This window comes from Myxine glutinosa, chromosome 1, assembly GCF_964187855.1.
Source record: "Myxine glutinosa chromosome 1, kmMyxGlut1.1, whole genome shotgun sequence".
NCBI lineage: Eukaryota > Metazoa > Chordata > Myxini > Myxiniformes > Myxinidae > Myxine > Myxine glutinosa.
In genome coordinates, this window is record NC_136261.1 from 70,715,868 (window position 1) to 70,738,026 (window position 22,159).

A 22,159-nucleotide genomic window follows, 5' to 3' on the forward strand; every position below is an offset into this window, starting at 1 on the left:
GGGAGGAGGGAGAATTGGAGAGGAATGGTATGGGGGGAGATTTGAATGGGAGGGGTTGGGGGGGAGTTTTGAAGGGGAGGAGTGAGGGGGGAGTTTAGGAGGGGAAGGGCAAGGGGGGAGTTCAGGAGTGGAAGGGCAAGGGGGGAGTTCAGGAGTGGCGGGGCAAGGGGGGAGTTTAGAAAGTGGATGATTAATGAAAGACGAACATTGAAAACAAATTGGGTTTGTTGTGATTTTCAAGTTAGCAATCCGGTTCAGAATGATGGAGGAGGGATGGAATGAATGTGAATTTAGACCATGTAGTGAGGGAGACGTATAAGATATTGAATTTCGTTTTTTTGAGGTGGAATGAGTTGGAGAGGAAATTGATAAAAGCCTTTTAAATAGGAAGAAAAACAGCGTGTTGTAAAATACCACTGAGTAAAACACTGAAGGGGAAAGGTTATACATATTTAAATAATATTTAAACAGAACCGTGAACAATCTTATGTGCACAAAAATACCAACGGGGGGAGAGCCGAGAGGGACCACCACGAGCAGGTGCTAAAATCCTGCTCTGTCTCCCCCTCTCTCTGTTCTCTTCACCATCTCTTTTGCTCAAGGTCATCTGCCATCTGCTTGGAAATCAGCCAACATTACCGCTTTCCACAAAAAAGGTGCAAAAACAGATCCTTGCAACTACAGACAAATCAGCCTGCTCCCAATAATCAGCAAGGTCATGGAATCCATCATCGCTTCTGACATCAAATCCTTCCTCTTCTCCAATGGCTTTATCTCGGATCATCAATTTGGATTCAGACCAGGTCATTCTATTCTGGACATGCTGCTTCTGCTGTCTCAACAATGAATGGAGGTCCTCAATGCTAAACAGAATTTCAGAGCTGTCTCCCTTGACATACAGTCGTGGCCAAAAATAATGTCACCCTTGCACTTTTTTTTTCAAATAACTCACAAGTTTCTCGAAAAATAAGTTGAAATTGACAAAAGTATTTTGGCTCCACAATTCTTTATTTCACTGCTAATATTACAGAACCTTTGTTTTTGATTCAGAACTTAATATATCCTTTAAAATCAGAAAATAAAAAGAAATGGCATTGAAAAAATTGACACCCAAGACATAATTTTGGTAGCACAGCATTTGGACAAAATAACTGCAGTCAAGCACTTCTTATAGCCATGAATGAGCTTCCTACACCTCTCCACTGGCAGTTTGGCCCACTCTTCTTGTGCAAACTGCTCCAGTTCTCCCAGATTTAAAGGGTGCCTTCTCCCAACTGCTGTTTTCAGATCTCCCCTCAGGTGTTCAATGGGATTTAGATCTGCACTCATTGCTGGCCACTTCAGAACAGTCCAGTGTTTTGTGTTGAACCATTCCTGGGTGTTTTTTGAAGTGTGTTTGGGGTCATTGTCCTGCTGCAAGACCCATGACCTTCGACGGAGACCCAGCTTTCTGAAACTTGGTTGAACATTGCGCTCTAAAATGCCTTGGTAATCTACTGATTTCATGATGCCATGCACATATTCAAGGCACCCAGTGCCAGAGGCAGCACAGCAACCCGAAAACATCACTGAACCTCCTCCATGTTTGACTGTAGGGAAGGTGTTCTTTTATTTGAAGGCTTCATTTTGTTTTCTGTAAACATAGAGAAAATGTGCTTTACCAAAAAGCTCTAATTTGGTCTCATCTGTCCACAGGACATTTTCCTAGAAAGATTTTGGCCTGCTCAGGTGTGTTTTGGCAATCTCCAGCCTGGCTTTCTTTTGTCTCTCTCAGCAATGGGGTCCTCCTCGGTATCCTACCATAGAACTCCCTATCATTGAGTTAGCGACAGATGGTGCGAGTTGAAACTGTCGTACCTTGTGTCTGAAGGTTAGCTTGAATCTGTTTGGCAGTTGATCAAGGTGCTTTCTCCACCATTCAAGCAGTCCTTCGCTGCAATCTTCGATCAAGTTTTCTCTTGCGGCCAAGTCCAGGGAGGTTGGCGGCAGTGCCATGGGCCTTAAACTTCCTGATAACATTGCGTACGGTGGACGCAGGAACACCAAGGTCTCTGGAGATGGACTTGTAGCCTTGAGATTGTTCATGCTTGGCTACAATCTTGTGTTTGACCTCAGACAATTCTCTGGTTTTCTTTCTTTTTTCCACGCTCATTGCGGTGCACACAGTTCCACAAAACAGCAGAATGACTCCTTTTCTCCATTCAAACTGGTTGAATGAGTGATTTTTATATTGTAGGCACCTGCAACTCACCGAAGGTGAGTTCAATTCCAAAGTAAAAGAGAATCACCTGCTTGAAATCTAATTATTTCTAATAACTTCTAAAATGTGCCAATAATATTGTCCGGGCCATTTTAGGATTTCTGTGTGGAATAAGCTAATATTTAGTAGTTTATTCATCTTTTTTTGTTCTGTTCCACTGCACACCAAAGAAATACATTTGTGGATACCAACATATTTTTTTCTTTCAACAATTTTCTGGAAGAAATGGTGCATTATTTGAAAAAAGTGCAAGGGTGTCTATTTTTGGCCATGACAATATCTCGTGCCTTCGATACGGTCTGGCACCCCGCCCTGCTCACCAAACTCTCCTCCTTTGGTATTCATGGAAACCTCCACACATGGCTTGCAGACTTCCTCTCTGGTCGCAGTCAACATGTGGCCCTGAATGGAATTCTCTCATCTCCCCTTCCTGTTCAGGCTGGAGTTCCTCAAGGCAGTGTTCTGGGCCCTGTGCTTTTTCTGGTCTTCATTAATACAACATGCATTTTAAGGCCATTTTCCCTGCAAGAGCGGGGGTTAGCCTTGCGGTCCCCATGACATTCTTCTCCATTTTGCCCTATTTTCTGCATCTCTCCTTGTTAACCCCCTTGCCCGCATTTCTTCTTCCACCATCTTTCGCCAACTCTTTCTCGGTCTTCCCCGTCCTCTATTTCCTTCTACATTCATTTCCATCACTCTTCTCAACCAGTCACTTTCATCCTTCCTCAACACATGACCAAACCATCTCAACCTGTTCCTCTTCACAGCATCAATCACAGTCTCTATTCCCATCATCTTTCGCAATTCATCATTTGTCTTCCTCTCTCTCAACGACACTCCGCACATCCACCGAACCATTCGCATTTCCACCCTTTCAAGCCTTCGTTGCTGCTCTACATTCATGACCCATGTCTCGCTCCCATAAATCATAACACTTCTCACACATGCAGCATACACCTTTCCCTTCAGCTTCAACGACACTCCCCCTCCTCATCAGCACGCCACTCAGTTCCCGAAACTTCTTCCATGCACATCTCACTCCAGCAACCGTTGCCGAGTCTGATCCACCTTCTCCATTCAGCATGTCTCCGAGGTAGCAAAATGTTTTCACACCTTCCAGCTTCATGCCGTCTCCAAGATCCAACTCAACATTTCCTCCATCTGCAGCTCCCTCTGTGCACACCTAACATTTGAATGTAGCTGCCACACTGGTTAATGACCCTATCAGACCACTACATTTTTGATGAACCCACTCAGCGCACATTGTACATTGAATGGAGTTCACTCCGACACCCTTCCTGCACACAGCACATGGCCACTTCCCAGTTCTTTCCACCTCACCACATGCTTTACCACTTGACATCACCTTCATCTTTCCTATATTCACCTTCAGACCTTTTGTCTCCATACATTCCTTCCACTTGTTCATCTTTTCCTTCAGTCCATCCATACTTTCCGCAATCAACACCAGATCATCTGCATACAACAACTCCCATGGTAAACCCTCCTTCACATTCCGAGCCAGCACCTCCATCACAGCTACAAATAGTAGTGGACTTAGTACCGACCCCTGATGCACTCCCACCTTCACCTCAAACTCACCACTGTTCCCGTCCTTCATCCTTACAGCTGTGCGCGCTCTTTTGTACATTGCCATCACAACTCTGATCAACCATTCCTCCACTTCTAACTTCCTCAATGCCCATGTCAATACTTCGCGTGGAACCCTATCGAATGCTTTCTCCAGATCAACAAACCCAAGAAACAACTTCTTCCTCTTCTCCATGTACTTCTCCTGCAACTGCCTCACAATAAAGAGCGCGTCTGTCGTTCCTCTTCCTGGCATAAATCCAAACTGCATTTCGTCGATCTTCACCTTCTTCCTTATCCTCCTCTCCAACACCCTTTCTAATACCTTCATTCCATGCTCCAATAACTTTATCGCTCGGTACGAGCCACACTCCAGAGGGTCACCTTTCCCCTTGTATAGAGGGACAAGGGTACTCAGTTCCCAAGCCACTGGAATGCGACCTTCTTTCACCACCAGATTACAGATCTCTGCCATTCTCTTCACACCCCAACTTCCTGCTGCCTTCAACATTTCTCCCACAACTCCCGTCGGCCCTCCCGCTTTTCTGCTCTTCATTGCTTTTATCGCTTCCTCAACTTCCTTCTCAGTTATCTTCTCTGCCGGTCCTAAAACTGGGTTACTCTCTGTGTTAATAATAATAATAATAATACATTTATTTTATATAGCGCTTTTCAATAAGCCCAAAAACGCTTTGACAGAGTACAAAAAACAAGTGCAAAAAGACAAAAATAAATACGTAAATAAATCAAAGCAAAAGGAAGGAGAAGCAGAAGAGGTAGTCACGGGTTAAATGCTGTGGGTTAAATGTTAAATGCAGTGTTGAACAGGTGGGTCTTGGGTGATGTTTTGAATGTTGTTTTCGTGATGTTTTATGTTGCCATCCCATTCATTCTCTGTATTCAACAGCATTTCCATATAGCTTTTCCATCTTCCTTTAATTCCATCTGGGTCCACAACGATTTGTCCCACTTCATCCTTCAAGCAACTCACCCCCATCACATCACACCTCTTTCGTTATCTGCTTTGCAATCCTGAATACCGCTCTCTGACCCTCTTCCGAATCCAAGCATTCTCCGAACATTTTCCTACATGCCTCCTGCGCCTTTGCTACCTCTTTCTTTGCAGCCTTCTTGGCGGCCTTATAACTTTCATGCTCTGCTTTTTCTGCTCCCGTACCCTTCGCCTTCTGCCACTCCTTGAACTTCTTCCTCTTCTCGTCAATCCTCTTTCCAACTTCATCATCCCACCACCATGTTTCCGAGTGCCTGGGTGGTCCTTTTGTCCATCCACATACCTCACCAACGGCTCCCAACAGACTATCATTGACATCCAACCACGTTCAAGCTCAACCACATCATCCTCTACCCGACTCAGCCTCTCTTTTAATGCCTCCCTTACTGTCACCTCTTTCAACCTCCACACCTTCATGCTCGGTTGGTACTTCACCCGCCGAGCTCTCCTCGCACCTCTCACCCTTATGTCGCAGACAACCAAGTGGTGCTGTGAAACAGCCTCCTCCCCCGGGATCACCTTTGTGTCCCAGAGGTGCCCCCTATCTCGCCTACGCACCATCAGGTAGTCAACAGTTGTCGTCGACCCACCTGACGTGTCCCCTTTCTGGAACTGAGTATTACAAATCAACAAATCAGCTCCATCAGCAAACTCCAAAATCCTTTCACCTTCTCCATTTCTCACACCATATCCGTAACCCCCGTAAGATATCTCAATATCTTAACTCTCAGATCGGCAGGCAGCAGCCTCTTCACTCTCTGCAGACCTGCACAATATCTCAAACTGGTCAAACAAGTGGAACATGTCTTTCAATCCTGACAAATCTCAAACTCTGACTTAGTCTCTCCGAAAAGACCATCTGGACAACCCTCCCATCTACTTTCTGTAAATCCTCTTGAAGAAGTTCTGTCACTCAAGATTTTGGGTCTCACTATCTGCCATGATTTTTCCTGGGAAAACCACATTTCCAAGCTGGCCTCCCACGCCATTCGCCGTGTGGGCATCCTCCGTCGTGCAAAGTCCTTTATGGGCATTTCTGAGCTACTCACCGCATACAAGGCTTTCATTCGCAGCTCAATTGGGTACTGCTCTCCCCTTTGGGCTGCTGCTCCTGACTCACACCTCACTCGGCTTCACGCAGTTGAAACCAAAGCATTCAGAATCATTGGTATCTCCCACGATGAAGCTGATTCTGAGGGCCTTTCTCTCTATCACCGCAGGCAGGTTGGTGGTCTTTGTCTTCTACCGACTCCTCTCCGGCCTTGCTCCCCCTGCTCTGCCTGTGCTCTGCCCCCCAAATATTCCTGCAGGATGCACAAGATCTGCCAGCAACCCTCTTCTGCTGAACTGCCAAAATCAACTCACTGCTCACCTTCACTCTTTCATTCATCTTTTTTCCCGCCTTTGGAACAAGCTCCCACACTATTCCATCCCTGGCCTCCCTCCAGGTCTTTAAAACAGCTGTTCACCACCATCTCTTATCTTCCCCCATCCAAAACCTTGATCGTTTATACCCTTGTTAAAACGCCACAAATCCGCCTCTCAATCCCCAACTTCTTTCCTGAAATTTCTAGTAGTGTTCATTTGCGTTATACCGTGTACCCCTCCCTCCTCCCCCAGCCCTCCTCCTTCCACAGATCTACCGACGTCACTGTTCTCTACTGTTGTTGTGATTGTGTGTTTCCCTCTCTCTCCCCCTTTTTGTCTCCCGCTCCCTTCATTGTATGTTTCATGTGTCTGTGCATGTTTTCATGTTCAATGTGTTAGCTCTTACACGAGCATCAATTCTGTATACAAAAAAAAAAAAAAGGATGTAACAATTGAACATAGAAGGGTTTCAAAATGTATAGCTTCCCTGCAGATGCTGGAAGGAAAAAAAAAAATAGGAAAATAAAGTTCGTTTGAGATGGAAACCGACTTCTGAGTCGTCTCTCTGCCAGGTACATTGTAGTGTACCTGGCACAGATCCAGGGCCCGCGGATAAATGTATGTGTACATTTATGTGTGGAGCTGTAATTTTATTGTAGTTGGCAGTTGGGTATAACTCATAAAAAAACATAAATCATCATGTGTCGATAACTTATGACATATCAAGAGCATTCTGGCAAATTTGCTTGTAAGTAAAAATGTCACTTTTGTAACGCAAGTTTGGTACTTGCGAAATCGAAGATTCAAAAGTAAATTGGTTGGTCTGGTCTGTTATTCTGTCTGTCTGTTTGTATGTCAATCGCCTACAGCTCAAATTTTTACTCTGATCTTTCCGAAACATAACCATCAGGTAGAGGTAGTGACAAGCTGGAGGCCGATTGTTTTTTTTCAAGTCAATGGCTCAAAAGGTCAAGGTCACATAAATCGTCAATTTTCATTTGTTTGACTTGATATCTATAACTGTACATACTGTAAATAAAACCGAAAAACATGTGGACGGTGAACCCTCGTCGAAGTGAAGCCTTGGTCTTTTAATTATCGACCCATGTGAGCATGTCTCTTAATTACATGCTGTTTGAACATGAGCTGGACTGTCAGTACATCGATGAATTATTATTACTTGTGTACACCCATTCCCTATGGGAGTGGCAGGAAAGGTCATTCTTCTCTGGGGGTTTTAGATTACCGTAGATCTAGGATCGGTCCTCAAGAACATCGGAGGTATGGCTTAAGCATTCAAGCAAAGACGACATTCAAAACATTGATAAGGAAGGAATGGCTGGCTTTGCAAGCATTAGCTAACTGATTGGTAACTGAACAAATTCCGGATTTCCTCCCTTTCAGTTTAGTTTTAAACAGCATTAGCGACTGTTTAAAAAGGTAATCAAATGTGTGTGGTTTATCATAGTTTTAGTTCTGGTAGAGGGTGCTTTCACGAAAACGGCACGATAAGCGCTTTATACACATTAACGTGGCATTTGTTCAAGGAGGAAACACCACTTGGGGAAATGGGGGGGGGGGGGGGTGGTATTGTTCGTATTAATATGGTTTTGTAATAACATTGATACGTTATCATTATCATGAGTGTTGTTATGACTTTTGTTTTATAAGCGGCCTTCAAAAAATGTCACGATATAGCTATCTTAACACAGATATACACCTCAACATGCAACCCCCTTGGCAGGGAAACCCCCCATGGAGGGTGGGGGACATTAAATCGCAACAACCTCCAATGTGTAACGCTTAGTACTCATGTCATCAAGTTTGGTTGAGATTAGATAAGTAACGATCAAATGTATCACAGTCAAAATCAGTCAGATAGACAGACACCAAGTTGCGTATTTTAATATGATTGGGCCTTGACTACGTCTATTAATTATGTTTTAATTACAAAGAGAAAATCCCCACGTGGAAAAGAGAAAAGTCCCACGTGGAAAAGAGAAGCCCCACATAGCAAAGAGAAAAGCCAATCGTGGCAAAAGGAAAAGCCCCACGATTCAAACTGAAAAGTCTCACATGGCAAAGGGAAAAGTCCCACGTGGCAAAGGGAAAAGTCCTCACGTGTCAACGTGAAAAGTCCCACGTGGCAGAGAAAATGGTGCCCATGTCAACAATTTCACCCCGATAATAATAATCAAATGGGATATTTTTGTGATTTTATTATTGTCAAACCTCAGTAACTTTTCAAAATCATCAGGTTGAAACTTACACAGCTTATTTGTATGCATGTCATATATGTGTATAAAGTCTGCTCAAAATTAGTCAGAGGTCAAGGTCAATGGCATCCGAAATATGTAAAACACCTATTAGGCCACAATTAGAAAACGTATCAACCAGATTTGCAATGCACACCATTCAAACATGTAAAACACTGAATAGGTGAAATTTTCGAAATTGTAAAATTGCTGTTTCCATGGCAACTATTTTTTATTTGGATTTCACAAGTATCAGGTACACGACATCTTGTTTGTCAATCGCCTACACGTCACATTTTTACCCTGATCTTTATGAAACTTAACCACCTGGTCGAGGTAGTGAGAAGCTGAATGCTTGTTATTTTTGAGGTCAAAAGGTTAATGTCATAAATCATCAATTTTCATCCAATTCACTTAATATCTATATGTATGTGGTGTCCACGTTGAAATGAAACAGCTTTTGAAGCCTTATAACCTTTTATGTACAAGTTTGGAATGTTGGACAGTTGGACAGTTACCACATCATAAATATATACAGGTTTCTACGCTTAAAATTTATTTTGTGTTTCAGATTTCGTTATGATGACCCCACAAGAAAAGGAGAAATGTGTGCTATGGACGGCCGAATTGAAGTCACCTGCCCCAGTGAAACGACTATTCTGTACAACGTTTGACAACGAGCCACTGACCCAAAGAGACCTCTACGTGTGGATGAAGAAATTTGAGGAGACTGGCAGTGTTCTAAAACAACATGGTCGAGGAAAGCACAGAACATCAGAGGAGGATATTGAACGCATACATGCTGCCTTCCACAAAAGCCCAATGAAGTCCATCCGTCGTGCCAGTAATGAACTGCAAATTCCACGTTCAACTGTGCATAAAATCGTGCGCACGCAGCTGCAGCTCTACCCACATAAGCTTCAAATGGTTCAGCAGCTAAGAGTGGATGATCATATCAAAAGGAGAAATTATGCTATGCACGGGGCTCCACAGTCTGGACAATAACCCTGAGTACCTGAACCGGGTCATTTTCTGCGACGAAGCAACATTTCACACATGGGCGCGTCAAACACAATTGCCGCATCTGGGGAGCGGAGAGTGCACATGTAATCCATGAGGTCAAAAGAGACAGTCCAAAAGTTAACGTTTGGTGCTGTCTTATGCGTAACAAGATTGTCAGCCCATTTTTATTTGCAGAAAAATCTGTGACAGGCCATGTGTACTTAGACAGCTGTGTGTGGCACTGCAGGTAGAGGACTGCCAACCAAACTTCATATTCCAGCAGGATGGGGCTCCTCCACACTCGTCCCATGATGTCCGCTCCTTTGATGCCTGGGTGCAAGACCGCTGGCTGGGTAGAGATGGACCCATTTCCTAGCCACCAACATCACCTGACCTTACCCCGCTCAATTTCTTCTTTTTGTGGGGTTATGTGAAGAGCAAGGTATACCACACAGTTGCAGAACATTGTTCAGCTGAAAGAGCACATCACAGCGGCAGTGGCCTCCATAACCCCTGAGATATTAGAAAATGTGTAGAGGGAAAATGAGTACCGTTTTGACTTAGTCCGTGCTACAAATGGTGCACATGTTGAATGTTTACTCTCACGTACCCTAATGTGCCCGAATGATATGTACCCATATACAAAGTGAAACTCAAGCATGCTGACGATGTGCTGTGTGAATATTCATGTGTTTGCATTATTCAATAAAAAATGACAAGGTTTCAAAGTTGTTTCATTTCAATGTGGACACCCTGTATATACTGTCCTGTGATTCCCCTCGGTGAAGACTGGGAAATCACGAATAGCCAAAGCGAGCGTTAATGGAGGCGTTCAATTCAACAGCGGATTTTATATCTTCACGCGGGAGGAAGAAAGAAAAAGAAGAAGCTGAAGAGATTATCTGGACGGCCTCCTTGATGTGTTCGCCCTGCGAAATTACAGTACATTCAGAAAGTATTCAGACCCCTTCACTTTTTTCACATTTTATTATGTTGTAGCCTTGTGCTGAAATCGTTTAAATTCATTTTTCCCTCATCAATATACACTCAATACCCCATAATGACAAAGAAAAAACAGAATTTTAGAAAGTTTTGCAAATGTATTAAAAAAAATTTAAAAACTGAAATATCACATTGACATAAGTATTCAGACCCTTGTTTTTTTTTGTATACAGAGTCGAAGCTCGTGAAAGAGCTAACATTTATCAAACAAACAAATCAAACAAACAAGTAAACAAAGTATATAAAAAGGGGAGCGGTCGACAAGATGGGGAGAGAAGGGGAGGAAGCACACAAACACAACATTTGAGAGCAGGGACATCGGGAAATGTGTGGGAGGGAGAGGGCCTGGGGGGAGGCAGGATAGGTATAAAACGCAAGGACACCAAGGACTTCCAGGAAAGAAGTCGGCACCTCAAAAAAGTGGATTTGGGCTGAAATTAGCAGGGGTAGAAAAGATCAAGGTTTTGGATTGGGGAAGATAAGAGATGGTGGTGAACAGCCGTTTTAAAGACCTGGAGGGAGGAGTGGGATTGAAGAGAGTGAGGGAGTTTGTTCCAGAGGCGGGAGAAAAGAGGAATGAAGGAGTGAAGGTGAGCAGAGAGTCTTGATTTTGGCAGTTTAACCATAAGAGGGTTGCAGGCAGATCTTGTGTGACCTGCAGGAATATTTGGGGGACAGAGCCCAGAGAGAGCTGGGGGAGCAAGGCCGGAGAGGAGTCGGTCGAAGACGGAAAGACCACCAACCTGCCTGTGGTGAGTAAGTGAAAGGCCGTCGGAGATAGCGTCATCGCGAGAGATTCCAATGATTCTGAACGGTTTGGTTTCAGCAGCGTGAAGACGACCTAGGTGTGAGGCAGGAGCACCAGCCCAGAGGGGAGAGCAGTACTCCATTGAGCTGCGGATGAAAGCCTTGTATGTGGTGAGGAGCTCAGGTGTGCCAATGAAGGACTTCGAACGACGGAGGATGCCCAGTCGGCGACTGGCTTTGGAGGCCAGCTTGGAAATGTGGTTTTCCCAGGAAAGATCATGGCAGATAGTGAGACCCAAAAGCTTGAGTGACAGAACTTCTTGGAGAGGATTATTCAGAAAGTAGATGGGAGGGTTGTCCAGTCGATCTTTTCGGAGAGACATCGTAAGAGTGTGAGATTTGTCAGGATTGAAAGACATGTTCCACTTGTTTGCCCAGTCTGTGATTTTGTCCAGGTCTGCAGAGAGTGAGGAGGCTGCAGACTGCCGATCTGAGGGATGAGGAATGCAGCGGCAGAGAGTGGAGTCATCAGCAAAGAGATAGAGAGGATTTTCAAGAGAGTCAGAGAGATCATTGATGAAGACCAGAAAAAGCACAGGGCCCAGAACACTGCCTAGGGGAACTCCAGCCTGAACAGGAAGAGGAGATTAGAGAAACCCATTCAGGGCCACACGTTGACTTTGACTAGAGAGGAAGTCCGCCAGCCATGCATGGAGATTTCCATGGATACCAAAGGAGGAGTGTTTTGTGAGCAGAGCGGGGTGCCAGACCGTATCGAAGGCACGTGATATGTCACGGGAGACAGCTCTAATTTCCTGTTTGGCATTGAGGACCTCCATCCATTGTTGAGACAGCAGAAGCAGCATGTCCAGAGTAGAGTGACCTGGTCCGAAACCAAATTGATGATCAGAGATCAAGCCATTGGAGAAGAGGAAAGATTTCATATCCGAAGCAATGATGGATTCCATGACTTTGCTGATAATTGGGAGAAGGCTGATTGGTCTGTAGTTGCTAGGATCTGTTTTTGCACCTTTTTGTGCAAAGCGGTGATGTTGGCTGATTTCCAAGTAGATGGCAGTTGACCTTGAGCAAAAGAGAGGGTGAAGAGAACAGAGAGAGGGAGTGAAAGAGCGGAAGAACAGGATTTTAGGACCCGTGGGCTGATGCCGTCAGGTCCAGTTGCAGAATCAGAGTCGAGGGTTGACAGAAACTTTTCCACCTTGTCAGGAGGAAAGGACACGGAGTCCAGGAGCAGCTGGGTACGACTGGGTACGGTGGGTACAGAGAGGGATGGGTTTGGGACACAAGATTTAGAGGCAAACACAGAGTTGAGGCATTCAGCTTTTTCACGTGTGGAGTCAGCTGTGTAGCCGTTTGAGGTAAGGGAGGGGATGGAGGGGGAACAAACACCAGAAACAGATTTGACCAGACGCCACCAGGATTTGGAAGAGGGAGACAGATAAGAGAGTTCGGTCTTGAGAACGGAGAGATATTGTTTCCTGGCTCTCCTGAGGGTGGACACACACTTGTTTCGGGCTTTGTGAAAGGAAATGAGATTTCCTTCCGTTGGATTTGCTTTCCAGGAGACAAAGGCAAGTTGTTTCTGGGCAACAGCTTCACCACAAGATTCCGTGTACCATGGACGGGAGGAAGGGTATGACAACTGAAGACAAGATGGGATAAATCTGTGCATGAGAGAGAGCAATTTACTTTGGAAGAATTCCCAGGATGAGTTGATGTCAGAGGTGGTAGAGATGGGAGACCAGTCCAGATGATTGATGGCTGCTTGAAGACCGTGCCAGTTGGCCTGAGTGAAATTCCAGACTCGTCAACGCTGAGCAGGCTCCCTGAGAATGGTCAGAGAGATGTCCACTTTAACAAGCACATGATCAGTTGAGCCGATTGAAGCAGAAGAAGAGCAGCAGACATTTTCAGGGAAGTTAGTCATAACCAAGTCCAGAAGAGAAGATGCACCGTTGACTGAGATGCGGGTCGGGAAATTGACAGATTGTGTCAGTCCCAGTGAGTCGCAGAAGTCCTTTGCTGGATGAGCCATGGCTGGTGAGAGAGGTACCCACACCCAGCCAACTGGCATGGTGACAATAAATTGAAATCACCACATGTGAGGAAGAGAGAGATGGGATGAGTAGATAGAAGTTGGTCCATATTATCAGACAGCGAGATGTAGATGGAGTCATCACTGTTTGGTGGACGGTACAACACACATATGAACAAGAGGTGGGAGCGAAGGGGAAGCCGTAGCCAGAGGTATTCCTGGGGGTGAGGTGGAGAGAGTGCAGTGCAGGGCGAGTGAGGAAGAGAGTTTTTGATAAAGATAGCAACCCCACCTCCAGGACGAGGCTCAGGTCTATCATACCGGAGGAGGGAGTAACCCAGGAGAGATACTAAGGAATCAGATACATCATGAAGGAGGAAAATTTATGTTAAGCAGATCACGTGTGGTTTGTCAGAAGCAACCTGTATGGAGAGATCAGTTAAGTTTGAACGAAGGCCCCGGATGTTTGAGGTCCATACCATTAATGAAGAGGATTGGGGAGCATCGGATACAGAACAGGGGGGAGGAAGGGTAGGGTGAGATGTGGAAGAGGTGGTAGAGGTAGCTAGAGCTGTTGAAGGTGTGTCAGAGATTTCAGAATAGCTCGGAGAAAGGGAAGGATGGGGTGGACAAAAGGTTTGATGGTGATTGGGTGAGGCACAATGAGGTGTTATTTGAGGTGGGGGAAGAGCGAGGCAGAAGGTTGGGGGAGATGGAGGTGAGAGTTGGAAGGGGGAAGAAGCGGGGAGGACGCTTTGAGGAGAGGGAGTGAGAGGGGGGAAATTGAGAAGAAATGAGGGTGGGGAGATTTGAAGGGGAGGAGCGAGGGGGGAGTTTAAGAGGGAAGGGACAAGGGGAGGGATTTGAAAGGGATGGGATATGGGGGAGATTTGGAGGGGAGGGGCAAGGGGGGAGATTTGAAAGGGATGGGTGATGGAGAGGATTTGGAGGGGAGGGGCAAGGGGGAAGATTTGAAAGGGATGGGTGATGGGGAAGATTTGGAGGGGAGGGGTGATGGGGAAGATTTGGAGGGGAGGGGTTATGGGGAAGATTTGGAGGGGAGGGGTGAGATTGGATTTTAGAAAGTGTACGATTAATGGGAAACTAACATTTATTGCAAAATGAGTTTCTTGTGACCTTCGAGTCAAAAATACGTTTAAGGACGCTGGAGGGAGGATGGAGTGCAGGAGAGTTTAGGGAATGTAGAAAAGAGGCACTGTAAGAGATGGAATTTTTTTTTGGGATGAATAGATTTGGTGAGCAAGTCAAAAGCAACCTTTTAAAGAAGAAGAAGAAAAAGGTGTTATAATATACGACGGAATACAGAACTTGAGGGGAAAGTGTAAACATTTTAAAGTTTAACAGTGAAAACTATCTGGGGAAATGGGGGAGAAACACGTGGTCGAAGAACGAACGAACGAATAAGAACGAATAAACGAATGAGAACAACGAATAAGAACAGAGAAGGAAATGTTTTTTTTGTTTTTTTGTTTTTTTTTTAGTTGAGATTTTAAACAAGGAAGTAGGCTATGGGGTGAAAAGACTGGGAAAAACAGAGAACGAAAGTTATTGGAGCACAAACGACGGACCGCTGAGAGAAAAACAAAGCCTCAAGTTTGGACACTGCACAAGGCCTCAAAAGACACGACACGAATTAACACGATTTTCTATACAGGTATGAAAGATTTGCACCGAAAATCTTCCTCGGGACACACTATACGAACACACACCATAAAATAAATACAGTTATAACGAAAATACAAATGGGAACAATCACTTCACTTCGATTTCGATGGAGAGCGTGGACAGCTGCGAATAAACGAAACCTCGCCGGCAACACCGGAAGCGGAGGTCAAAATGCTATGACATTTTGCTATGACACTTGAAATTTAGCTCAGGTGCCTCCCATTTCTCTTGATCATCTTTGGGATGTTTCTACAGCTTGATTGGAGTCCCCCTGTGGTTAATTCAATTGATTGGACATGATTTGGAAAGGCACCTGTCTATATAATATGTCTATATATAATGTCTATATATAATAATGTCTATATATATACCTGTCTATATAAGGTTTCACAGCTGACAATGCATATCAGAGCAAAAACCAAGCCATGAGGTCGAAGGAACTGCCTGCAGAGCTCAGAGACAGGATTGTGTCGAGGCACAGATCTGGGGAAGCCTACAGAAAAATTTCTGATGCATTGAAGGTTCCCAAGAGCACAGTGGCCTCCATAATTCTTAAATGGAAGAAGTTTGGAAAAACCAGGACTCTTTTGAGAGCTGGCCGCCCGGCCAAACTGAGCAATCGGGGGAGAAGGGCCTTGGTAAGAGAGGTGACCAAGAACCCGATGGTCACTCTGGCTGAGCTCCAGAGATACTGTGTGGAGATGGGAGAAACTTCCAGAAGGACAACCATCACTGTCTATATATAATGATCTATAATGATCTGGACAACCATCACTATAACTCCACCAATCTGGGCTTTATAGCAGAGTGGCCAGACAGAAGCCAAACAGTTCAATCTTGGTTTCATCAGACCACAGAATCTTGTTTGAAATAAAAATCGATTTTTTTTCTGCGTCAGCAGCAAGGGATGCTGCGTCAACTCTGTCTACAGTGAGTCGCACCTCCTTCCACCCCCACAGCACCTCCTTCCACCCCCACCTCTTGATTGTCTGTGGTGATTTTAACTGTCACCATGCAAATTGGTAGTGTGTTGATAACTCTCTCACCAGTTGCAGCACTTAAGGAAAGGACTTCTGTGACTCCATGGGACTGACTCAAGATGTGACGTTTACCACCCAGATTTCTGTCAATGGCAAATCCTCCCTTCTGGATTTGGTTATGACCAACACTTCTCCGGGAATATCTCTTGCTTTTGCTCTGCTCCAATTCGTTTATTTGGCCATGTGTTTGCGAAGGTCATCATGTCTCGAGAACAACCTCGACACCGGCGAGTCTGGCAGTTCACTCAGGCAAACAGGCAAGGACGGAAACCAGACATTGTACTTCAGGGCTGGTCTCCTACATTTACCACCACTGCTATTAACTCAGCCTGGGAATACTTTGACAGAAACCTGCTCTCCCTTATGCACAGATTAATCCCGTCTTGTCTTCCGTTATCATTACCATCTTCCCCCCTTCCCTCCCTCCCACCCCCCCCCCCCCCCTTGGTACACTGAACCTTATGGTGAGGCAGTTGCTTGAAACAGCTTGCATTCTCCTCCGAGAAGGCAAACATGACTGCAGACAACCGAGGATCATTCCATAAAACCCATAATAAGTGGGTCCATTCTCAGGAAAGTCAGAACACAAAATCTTGTGTTCCCAATCCCGTGCCCTCTGTACTCACCCTACCTAATCACAACAAACTGCTCCTGAGCTCTGTCTCTTTTGCACCTGAAAATGTGGACAACTTTCCGACAACCCTCAACTGATTCTGCAATTGGAGTGAACTGAAACTAAAAACTTGCTCTGCTGCTTTTGCCCTTCCTCTCTCTGCCCTTTTCATCCTATCATTTACCCGAGGTCATTATTCCATCTGCCTGGAAAACAACCAACATCAGTGCATTGCAAAATGTGCAACAACCGATCCCCTCAACTACAGACCTTTTAGTTTACTTCCAATCATCAGCAAGGTCATGGAATCCATCATCACAGTTGATATAAAATCCTTCCTTTTCTCCAACGGCCTCATCTTAGATCACAAATTGGGATTCAGTCAATGTCGCTCTACCTTGAACATACTGCTTCTATTCTCCCAATAATGGATGGACGCACCAAGGCAGCGTTCTCGGCCCCATCCTATTCCTAATCTTCATCACTGATCTGTCTGACTCCCTTGAAATACTCCATCACTTTGCTGATTACTCCACTCTCTGCCGAGACATCCTCCAGGTAGACAGGCAGCAGCTTCATCCCTCTCTTCGGACCTTGACAAAATCACAAAACTGATCAAACACTTGGAATATATCTTTTCATTCCGGGAAATCCCACACACTTGCTGTTTCTCTCTGAAAGAACATACGGTTTTGTTATGGCACGTGATTCAAACCGGGTTTTGGTGGAATATGTAAATTATCTGGCACCTGCCCCATAGCTTATGATACGGAGCTCACTACGACAACTACTACTAGTACTACTACTACTAGTACTACTACTACTACTACTACTACTACTACTACTACTACTACTACTACTACTACTACGATGAAAAAGGGGAAAAACCTCCATAACCGTTACCACCGCATTGTCACAATCAACCCGCTATGCAAAGGCAAAGGACCACTCTGGACTTGTGATATGGAAATAACTACCCGAGGGACCTGCATGGTGGTTCCAATTACATTTGGGGCTGGTTCTTAGAACCACAACAATATAAACCCATGTAAAAGTTCAATTGTTGTATGAGTGTGTGAAGCGCAAAGACAAAACACGCCAAGAGAACAAAACAAGTATATTAGTTATGCCTTTGGTTCAGGTCCATTCGTTAATGAAAGATAACCAGTCGCCTTGTCGAAACTGTCACTCCTTCATCCTCTCAACAACTTTTTAATTCTTTTATTGTTCTGATTTTTAGACCAATGAAAGACCGGTACTGCATTAGATGCCACATGAGGCAACAGAATTCCATTATCTTTTCATACGCATGAAGATGTTTGTCCCAACAGATTGAGACAAAACTATTCTGGAAATACTTAAATACAAAAGTAACTGAAAAGAGCATTTAATAAATCATGATTTTCAGTCTGTCCTTGTACACAAAGCTCTTATCTAGTCGATCATGTTTGTACATTTATCAAAATAGGGAAGTGTAATCATCCAGGTGTATCCTGTGTTAAAATCTCATATCTTTACAATCATTTCCGGTGTAACATGATGTGCCATAAAAAGATATTTCACCCTTCCCCTTCCCAATCCAGACGAGCTGGTTGTTCATTTTTCAGGATCAGTAAAAGCTCGAAGTCCAATAAATACTTTCAGAAGGTTAAAGACGATCGATAATTATTGATCAGAAATTCTGGTGGTTTTAACAAATTCTCATCATGTCAAACCCCAACATTCCTCAAGGTCTCCTCCTCACATTCTTCATTCTGCTTCCGTGTGAGTACATTTCCTTATTGCAGATAAAATACAAAATCTCCTTCATCGAGTCTGAATATAAAAGTAGAATTTCATTTCATTTCATCCACATTATCAGACAAATTCATGTTCTTATAAATTCAGAAGTATCAGTTCCGATCGGTATGTTCCATCTCGCTATTTACTTGTCATTGTTCTTCAACACACTCAATGCTTTTGATGGGCCATTCTGCATTGTTCTTCAAGAAGAACTTGAAACACCCGAACAAGGACCAGCCGAACCTGGATTATAATCACTGAGAATCTTTTTGCAGTTTCTTAAAGTATGTGAATGAAAACGTTTATCATCCTCACTTCGAGGTTCATCCTTGCTTGTTTTGGTTCTCATCAGACACTTGTTATTTTGCTCTTGTACATCTTGACTTCCTTTCAAAGTTCCAATTTATTGGGTTGCTCAGGTTTTCTGGCTTGAAATTGCAGGAAGGTTTTTAGCTTAAAAAGGACCTCCGATGTCTACTTCATTCCCTCTAACTCAAAATGATACAAAATAAAGAGGGAAATAAGGAAGAGATGAAGTTAGGTGACATATTCACTCTGATGCTCCTGCAAGTCTAACCCTGTTCCTCCAGGATACTCAAGCAACATCAGGGGATTGATAAACAATGGATAAGAGCCATTATCTCTTGGGCTTCATGGAGTTAAGAATGGCCATTATTTGCCTTGTGATGATCAACACACACACACACACACACACACACACACACACACACACACACACACACACACACACACACCACACACACACACACACACACACACTCACACACACACACACACAAACACACACACGGGCAAATCCACGGAAAATGGGACACCAATGACAAAGTTTAAAATTGTCATCACAGTCTCATGTGGATCAATGGGGCACAAGTTGATCTTTTCAGGATTGGAACTTTCCTGACATAAAGTGAAACATTTTGGTTTTCAGAATAACCATCTATATTATAATAGCCGTAGATGATTCTGTCTGTCTGTCTGTCTATCTGTTGGGTGTCTGTCCGGGGTGTGGCTTACTCGGTTTGCAGAGTAGCTCCACCCATAGCTCCACCCATTCTGGGAGTGGCTATAAACAAATATCCACCATTTTATTAACTCGCATAGCTTTGAGTCCTGTTTTGTAGGCCCGTGGTGTCTTGCTCTCCCCCAGTTTTATTTCAAATCAAATTCGATAAATCATTTCATTTTTCACAGTCGCTAACATAGTTTTAGACTCGGTTGAAAAAAAACGGGAAGAAAATCCGATGAAAGTTGCCGTTTATAGAACGAAATGAATTCTCAAAGGCCTGTAACTTCAAGGCCATTGAGTCTCTCTCACGCCTTTATCTCCAATCTAACTCACCATATGATTTCATTTTTATCGATGGTTTTACTTTTAGACTCGGTGTCAGCAATAATTGAGAACAATCCACACACGCGGGAAAATGCAGAGATATATTTTTTAAAATCGCGTCATGGTGTATCATACACCGCCCAACATGACACCGCCGGCAATGTGTCGATATATATTAAAAATTCGCTTTTGCTTTTCCGTTATGATATATTACTATTTCGTTTGATGATAGTCGTCACAAAAACGTCAACAATGATGCCGACATATATTTCTTCGTTTTTTTTTCATTCAACATATTAGCCGGAAGTAAAATATGTTTCAGGAAATTACCGAGAGATATTTCTTCGTTTTTTTTATTAGTTATGTGCGCATACACTTTAAATAGGTTTATTTGAAATCTTTAATTTTCCACAAACATTCCACACACGCGGGAAAATGCAGAGATATATTTTTTAAAATCGCGTCATGGTGTATCATACACCGCCCAACATGACACCGACGGCAATGTGTCGATATCTATTTTAAATTCGATATATCATTTCATTTTTCACAGTCGCTAACATAGTTTTAGACTCGGTTGAAAAAAAACGAGAAGAAAATCCGATGAAAGTTGCCGTTTATAGAACGAAATGAATTCTCAAATGCCTGTAACTTCAAGGCCATTGAGTCTCTCTCACGCCTTTATCTCCAATCTAACTCACCATATGATTTCATTTTTATCGATGGTTTTAGAGTCGGTGTCAGCAATAATTGAGAACATTCCACACACGCGGGAAAATGCAGATATATTTTTTAAAATCGCGTCATGGTGTATCATACACCGCCCAACATGACACCGACGGCAACGTGTCGACATATATATTAAAAATTCGCTTTTGCTTTTCCGTTAAGATATATTACTTTTTCGTTTGATGACAGTCGTCACAAAAACGTCAACAATGATGCCGACATATATTTCTTCGTTTTTATTTAATTCAACATTATTAGCCGGAAGTAAAATATGTTTCAGGAAATTACCGAGAGATATTTCTTCGTTTTTTAAAATTAGTTATGTGCGAATACACTTTAAATAGGTTTATTTCCACAATTTTCCACAATTCCACAATTTTCCACAATATAATTTACTTGCCATTTATCATTTGATGATTACGAGACAAATTCCTCTTGAGGATCGTGACAATTCATGCGCTGCGTGGAAACTTCTATTTCCAAAATGAATGAGACGATCGATGAAGAACGCAGACTTGAACAGGATGCAGCAAGAAAACGAATGAGACGGGCGAACGAGTCCATCGACGAACGTCAATGCAAACTTGCGGGGTCACCCGTGGGAATCCCACGGGCATGGATGTGTGTGACATTTCGACATATTGAGTTAGATGCTGCACATTCATTTTTACAAAATGGTTACTGGCAAGTCATCAGATCCAGAAATGGTGTAAAAACCACCGTTTAGAGGCCATTTTTCCCCGCAAAGCGGGGGTTGGCCTTTTCGGGGACCGTGGTAGTTGTTGTTTTTTTGTCCCCTTTTTGAAGCAATGTTTTACGGCCGGATGCCCTTCCTGACGCCAACCCTTTTTGCCGCCTTCAACGACAAACAGGGAATTACCAGTGAACTGGTACTCAATTAGCCGACCTCGGAAGGATGACAGGCTGAGTCAACCCCCCTGGCATTAATTCGGCGATCGACCGAGATTCGAACCCAGGATCCTAAGCCGGCACCCTAGCCGCTAGCCCAACACCAGAAATGGTGTCATGAACACAATTTATTTACGCACAAGCACAAAAGCAAGACGGGCCGATTTCCGATTCCGACGGGCCAACGGGCGAGACGGGCCGATTTCCGATTCCGACGGGCCGATTTGGAGCAAGAAAAAGAACGAGACGGGAGAAAAAGGAGAGAAACGAGACGGGGAAAGCCGATTGGAGAGGCGAGTGAGGCGCGATTGGAGAGGAGTGTGAGGCGCGATTGGAGAGGAGTGTGAGGCACGATTGGAGAGGAGTGTGAGGCGTGATTGGAGAGGAGTGTGAGGCACGATTGGAGAGGAGTGATTGGAGGGGAGTGTGAGGCACGATTGGAGAGGAGTGTGAGGCACGATTGGAGAGGAGTGTGAGGCGCGATTGGAGAGGAGTGTGAGGCGCGATTGAAGAGGAGTGTGAGGCGCGATTGGAGAGGCGTGTGAAGGATTGGAGAGGAGAGGAGTGTGAGGGATTGGAGAGGTGAGGGATTGGAAAGGAGAGGGATGTGAGGGTTTGGAGAGGAGAGGAGTGCTAGGTGGAGAGAGGAGAGTGTCAGGTGGAGACAGGAGAGTGTCATGTGGAGACAGGAGAGTGTCAGGTGGAGAGGAGTGAGGGGTCACATATTATGTGAAATAAATAAATTGTGTTCATCACA

At 44.2% G+C, this 22,159-nt stretch overlaps 2 protein-coding genes across 4 annotated transcripts in view; both read left to right on the forward strand.

The window, feature by feature from the left end:
* Positions 1-10,215, forward strand: part of LOC144890961 (uncharacterized) — a 58,297-nt gene extending 48,082 nt beyond the window's left edge. For both annotated transcript variants that reach the window (XM_078772843.1, XM_078772848.1), the window contains exon 4: positions 9,057-10,215. In XM_078772843.1, coding sequence (XP_078628969.1) covers positions 9,057-9,490 — 434 coding nt within the window. In that variant the 3' untranslated portion in view covers positions 9,491-10,215. The remainder of the gene's footprint in view (positions 1-9,056) is intronic.
* Positions 1-22,159, forward strand: part of LOC144890950 (T-cell surface glycoprotein CD4-like) — a 144,794-nt gene that overhangs the window by 98,289 nt on the left and 24,346 nt on the right. The window contains exon 1 of one of the 2 annotated variants that reach the window (XM_078772834.1): positions 18,206-18,395. The exons of the other annotated variant lie outside the window; for it this stretch is intronic. Coding sequence (XP_078628960.1) covers positions 18,338-18,395 — 58 coding nt within the window. The 5' untranslated portion in view covers positions 18,206-18,337. Of the gene's footprint in view, positions 1-18,205; positions 18,396-22,159 lie in introns of those variants that run through there. 2 annotated transcript variants of the gene reach the window in all.